Source organism: Cicer arietinum, chromosome 7 (assembly GCF_000331145.2).
Source record: "Cicer arietinum cultivar CDC Frontier isolate Library 1 chromosome 7, Cicar.CDCFrontier_v2.0, whole genome shotgun sequence".
In the NCBI taxonomy this organism is placed as follows: Eukaryota; Viridiplantae; Streptophyta; class Magnoliopsida; order Fabales; family Fabaceae; genus Cicer; species Cicer arietinum.
The window spans coordinates 15,142,012-15,148,011 of record NC_021166.2 but is presented as its reverse complement, the minus strand read 5'-3'; the positions used below and the strand labels follow the sequence as shown (position 1 = coordinate 15,148,011).

Sequence of the window (6,000 nt, the reverse complement as noted above, 5' to 3'; positions counted from 1 at the left end):
ATTGAACTGAACCAGTTTTCAGTTCAAAAAACCGAACCGAATTATTTTATAAACTGGTGAATCAGTTTATTACTTTGAACCGATCCGAACCAGTTTAATTTATTTTGTATATTTATAGGCTAACGGTTCAGTTTTTTCGAATTAAAAACCGATTCGATTTAGTTTTTCAAACTGAAAAATCGGTTCGGTTCTAGTTTTAAAAAATCAGTTCGAAAACAGTTCGGTTCTCAATTTTTATAAATTAGTTCAGTTAAAAAACAGTTCAGTTCAGTTCTACAGTTTGATTCAGTTTTTGGTTTTTTTGAACACCTACATCCAAACATTTATAGACGCAACTCCAAACCATTCCCATCTATCTTCAACCCACCGACCCATATTTACGACGCTGTAGTACTTGTCTTCCGCTAACTGAAATATGCGCAAAAACAAACCTTCCAAAGAGGTCGGACCACACCAATGATCACGCCATAACATAATCGGATTACTAATTTCAATTCTTTGTAGTAAGTTGTTTTGGGATAAAAAAGAAACCTCCAAAACATTATAGATCACACCACCATAACAAAGAATCTCGCACACTCACATAGTAATTTGGTCTTGTGACCATAGCATACAGAGCCATATTTAAACTCCAATAATTTTTACCGTACTTCTATATCAAATAAAAACATCAGCTTCCACTTACTTAGCAAAGCCAAGTTAGAGTTAAAAAAAAATTTGGTACACAAATAATAAATACATTTAGATGATTCTACATTATTAAATCGTATATCATGTCATTTAAAATATATAAAATCACAATTTTTTAGTTAAAAAATCTAAAAGATGATCAAAACTATCAAATTTTAAAATAGGAAAACTAATTTTGCAAATCAGTGAAAATAAGATAATCAAAACTGCAATTAAATAAACCTCTAATCCTTTAAGACAAGCAGGCAATCGTCCCATGCATTGATTCCAGTAGTTGCTGTTTGATACAGTAAATCCAATATTCTTCATAAATTACAATAATATATATGGGAACATATTTATACAGGGCCAACATTTCAAGTCAATGCAGCCAAATAGATAAACCAAAATTGGGTTCTGTTGGGAACATTGAGTGACCAGTAAAGTTGTACACGGTTCCTTGTACCAATAAAGGATGGAAAATAAAAATTTGCCAATGGCTTTTTAACTAAATCGTCATTAAAACATCAGTAGCAACCTTGGTCAACTCAACTGATCAAGGGTGTCACTTTTTGCTTCAATTAGAAGAACAAATTACACCCACCCTGACTTCCCTGATCAGAGATACTTCGTCTTCGAAACCCTTTGCATGGGTGAATGCAGTTCCTTCCTTAAGCTTAAGTGAATGAAATTATACTACCGCGACCTCCAACTAGAAACAGATTTGGAAACAAGATTGATTGAACTGGATGCTGCTTCAAGCCTGCTTCACATATGATAATTAGCACACGTTTCCCACAAAATTAAAACAAAAATAAATGTAAAATAATTAATTTTAATTATTATATGTTTCTATTTGTGTAAACAGAATTTAAGAAAATTTTATGCTGAAAGTGAAAATTCTTTAGTTTCTAGTTTAACTAGAATAAGGTAGCACTTATTACTGTAATGTGAAAAAGAATAGCTATGTTAAAACCAGGGGAAAGAGAGAGCACTTTGATATTTCTTCAACAGCCTTGATAACCTCAGTTGAACTTGTCTCTAACACCTGGCCTCCAAAAATAATCTCATCTAGTATAGTATGCATCTGCAGACAAACTCAGTTTTAAGGATCACATAATGGAAATTTAAGATGCAGATTGTTTGGATCTAAGTATTGAGACAATTGAGTAATGAGCTATTAAGCGAAAAATGAATTTATTTCCCAAAACAGAAGGGTACTTCCGAAACAACCCAAATTTAGTGAAAAATAAATCATAAAGTATTGTCAATTTTGAGTAAAGAAGGGCAGCGGGAGACTCGAGACAAGTATTTGTTTTGAGAATTTACAATCAAGGGCACAAAGGAAATAACCTTGCTATAGTTGAACACAACATCAAGCTCACATACATTTCTGAAGCATTTGTCCAATGTTTCAACAAAGACTGAAAGCAGAAAAGGACAAGGTAAGCAAATCATCCCATAAAACCAACAGTCAAGTAAGAGGCGGTAACAAAATATGATGGGTATTGTATAATGAAAATAATTATTCCACTATGATACTTAAAACAATATGCAATAGAGTTGAAATGACTAAATAAAATGACAGAATTAAAAGTTAAATAGATTATTAGCGCTGTTAACATCCACCAGAAAGTGAAAATTGCAAAGTGACCATAAAAACATTTAGCACAAATAATAATTCAAACCACGTTCTTCTGAAAGGGGGGTATTGTGCTAATTTGGCATTATAATTAACAGCATTTTCCAAGATATGTATCTATGAGAACCAACAACTTACCTACCCACAAACTTCTTCTCCATAAAAAAATCTAGAATGTAAATTACGATTGCAGAGGGATGTTCTTCCACATGCTTATGGTGAAAGAAAACAATAAAGCCATAACCCATGACATTTGGTCTACTACATAGTACATACATGGGTAAACCCGAGCATACTGTTTGTCATTTTGATCAATGCTAATATTGTCAGTTAAACAAAGCTATGACACTTCCAAACCTCCCACACTTACAGGTTATAGATGATATGTAGCAGATTTTCAAATTTTTCTACTTTTCTCATTATATTCTGCATTGAATACAGTGGATATTTGATTCAAGATATGCAATGTTAATCATGAAAAGTGAAGCCTGGTACTATAAGGCTCCTACTATGAGTGTTTCTAGGAAAGGATCAGACTCGCTGTGTAGGTCTATAGTAGGCAGTCTTATCTTACATTTGCAGAAGGTTGATTCAACAACTCAATCCTGTGACTTAAAGGTCTCATGAAACAACTCCAACTATTGTGCCAAGGCTCCCCTTTAGGGAGTGTCAATCATAATTATATAATTCTAATTTTGTGTAATTTTTGCAGGGAATAGTTTTAGGAGTTTATTTAATCATTTCCGGTAACTTTGGGATAGTCATTGTATGTTTTGAAATCCAAGAACAGTTTCTCTCCTGTCAGCCATGTTTTATTATGATATCTTCTATTAAGTTTCCAAGTGTGAATAGGTTATAACTTCAGGCCTACAAGGTTCTACAAATTAGAACCACAATCTTTATTTTAACTCCAATCACCTTGAGTCCTCAACCTATTACCAATATAAAGCAGCTTCGAATATTGAAACATACATAAAAACTAACTCAAGTCATTTGTAATTATAATTCAATGTAAGTATGACACATTTTCTTAAGCTAGTCAGCTTACAAAGAAGATGTAGCTGTGAGGATAGGTAAATGTCAGTATATCCAATCCTAATATATTATGTACTTTGAGAGGTACTTGATATTGATACTGTGTATTACATAAACTCAGCTACATTACATCGATGTAAGTAATGGTAAAATTAGTGTTGCATCATTGAGCTATATCATATATAATCAAGTTTAAATTCACTTCTATTATAATAGATCTTTAGCCGCCACAACATAGTATTCATAGTCAATTAGAAAACTCTCATATGTAGTTCAAATATGCATCACATTGGCTTTCAGTTATCAGCCAAAAGTTTTTAATTTCTGTGAGAAACTTCTCAAGACAGAAGCAGACTGAAGCCCAAGACCATGAAGGGGTTGCAACTTGCAATTAGCCCATTACTATCTAAAATTATTCAAATAAATATTTAATAGTTTTCATCATTGTAAAAAGACATATATTTGGATTTTGACGTTTATTGCAGTGCAAAATAAAAAATAAAAAAAAGTTGATGTAATAACAATTTCTAAAACAAAAGTGGTTAGGGAATCTACCTTGTATCAAATCAAGCATAGCGAGCTCGTTTTCAGAACCATCAAATATGAACACAAAGTATAGAGTTGCAAAATGCTTGTAGACTAGGCGAGCATCCTGAAGAAGAATACAACAAATGAATTCATAACTTCTATTCTTCAGATACAATGTCGAATTAATATTATTGCTATGAAGAAGCAACCATTGATAAAAAGAAAATTAAATTAAATAACAACACCAGTTGCCTGCTGAATTAAGAAAACTAGTATATTCAAGATATGAGATCAATGGTAGAATTAAAAGCAGGTCATTAAATATCAACAAAGCCCACACCCCAGATTAATCCATATAAGTTCTAATTTCATTAGTTTGTAAACAAGTTCAGGGTAACTAAATACTAGCTCTGCCTGACTGCCTCTTTCAACCACATGTACACATGTCATGATAAGACAATAACATAAAATCTTTTTACGGATGGTACACAAAAGTATCAACAAACAACGACAAAAAAGCCCTAATCTCAAGAATTATTTTTTAAAAAATTCAACGTCTCATTGATGTTGATTAGGATAGAAAAATTATGAAGCTAATCAAAACAACATCAAGTTGAAAATGGAAGAACATAATACCGGACCAAAGAAGGACTCAGCATCCACAAAATTGCTAACATGTTCAGGTCTACTGCATAAGACTGCAAAAGCAACAAAATTCACATAAGAAAACACTTTAAAAAGAATATCAAACATAGTGTATGTTTGGCTTCACATTTGGGTGAGGTACAATTGATTCTACAAATGTGGATTGATTTTAACATGTTCGCATGTGTTCAAATGAAATTGATTTTGCCTCCAGAATAATTCTAACATAAAAAGCTAGAATTTGAAGCTTTTGCATCGAAAATTGACAATTAGTAGCCTCAAACTATCAACAACGCATTTTTACATGAATGTGTCCAAACATAAATTATTTTACATTCAATTCACTTTTAAATAGAAACACATTCACAAAATCAATTCAATCAAAAGTAGTTTTCATCATCGTGGAACCAAAGATAAACATACACATCACACACACACAAACAAAAAAATCGAGGTCAATGATCAGAGAGACAAACCTGCAAACACATTGCGAATAATTTCCTGCTGTTTTTCCACGGGCTGATCTACCACAACACAAAAACAACGTGAATAAAAATTGCATTTAGATAGCAAAAAAAAAAAAATTGAAATATCAATTGGAAAGGTTTAAAGAGAGAGGGACCCGAAATTCATAGAATTTAGCGAGACGAGGTTTCCCTTGCGTGTTCATCACCAACACAGCTCTTATCATTTTGTTACTTTCTGCAACACAAGCAAATCAATTAATTAAGGACTTCGTTTCGTAATCGTAAGTAAGATCAACTTCATAGCTCGTAAACCTGCATTACTGATTGGGAAAAAGACGTGAATTATGAAAATGAAGCGATTCGTGAGATGAATAGGAACGATCATAGAAAGAGCAGTGTGTCGAGAAGGATTAAGGGATTGATAAAGAGAGATGGGAGAAAATATGAACTTCAAAGGAGTAGCAACGGGAAGTACCAGTTCAGCTGCCGTTAACGGCGCCGGCGTGGAGTCTCCGATTGAATCGATGGCCAATAGGCTCTGTTTTCAGAGGCACGTGAAGATGGAATCGATAATTGAAATTACGAAACGCACCGTTTCATCGAATTGGAAAATAGTATTGGTAAGTTCACGCAGGCGTTATAGACGTATTTGGCATCTTCAAATAATAACTCGATTAAGTTAATAAAATAAGGAATATATTGACGATTAAGTTAATAGATGATATTATATACATCATCAATCGTAAATAATTAAAATATTAAATTTAGATTCTTCAATATATTGAAATTAGTCATGTTCATCATATTAACATTAAAATACATTTAGTCACACTTATATTTTTTAAAAATTGTGTATTTTAATGCATTTTAATGGTTCGAAGATGATTTTCTCGTGTTTAATTATAATCTCAAATGATTCAAATCTTATGATATCGATCATTAATTTATTCACGTTATCAATTTTTCATCTTAGATGAGTCAAATTCGTCGTAGACTAGGATTTGTTTTCAAAGG

General features: G+C 32.4%; 1 protein-coding gene across 3 annotated transcripts; it reads right to left on the bottom strand.

Annotated features, from left to right (window-relative positions):
* Positions 1 to 902: 902 nt before the first annotated feature.
* On the bottom strand, positions 903 to 5,635 carry LOC101515376 (AP-3 complex subunit sigma). Of its 3 annotated transcripts, none has more exons than XM_012718241.3 (8): positions 5,462 to 5,635; positions 5,142 to 5,221; positions 4,996 to 5,038; positions 4,511 to 4,572; positions 3,902 to 3,998; positions 2,023 to 2,093; positions 1,665 to 1,756; positions 903 to 1,432 (listed from the first exon to the last, which is right to left on the bottom strand). In XM_012718241.3, exons 2-8 carry the CDS (start codon positions 5,208 to 5,210, stop codon positions 1,366 to 1,368), a joined length of 501 nt encoding a protein of 166 aa, XP_012573695.1. In that variant the 5' UTR covers positions 5,211 to 5,221; positions 5,462 to 5,635; the 3' UTR covers positions 903 to 1,365. The 3 variants fall into 3 exon arrangements, with proteins under 3 accessions (XP_012573695.1, XP_004509260.1, XP_073226813.1); XM_004509203.4 differs by lacking the exon at positions 5,462 to 5,635 and adding an exon at positions 5,299 to 5,455; XM_073370712.1 differs by lacking the exon at positions 5,462 to 5,635 and adding an exon at positions 5,308 to 5,451.
* Positions 5,636 to 6,000: the final 365 nt, after the last annotated feature.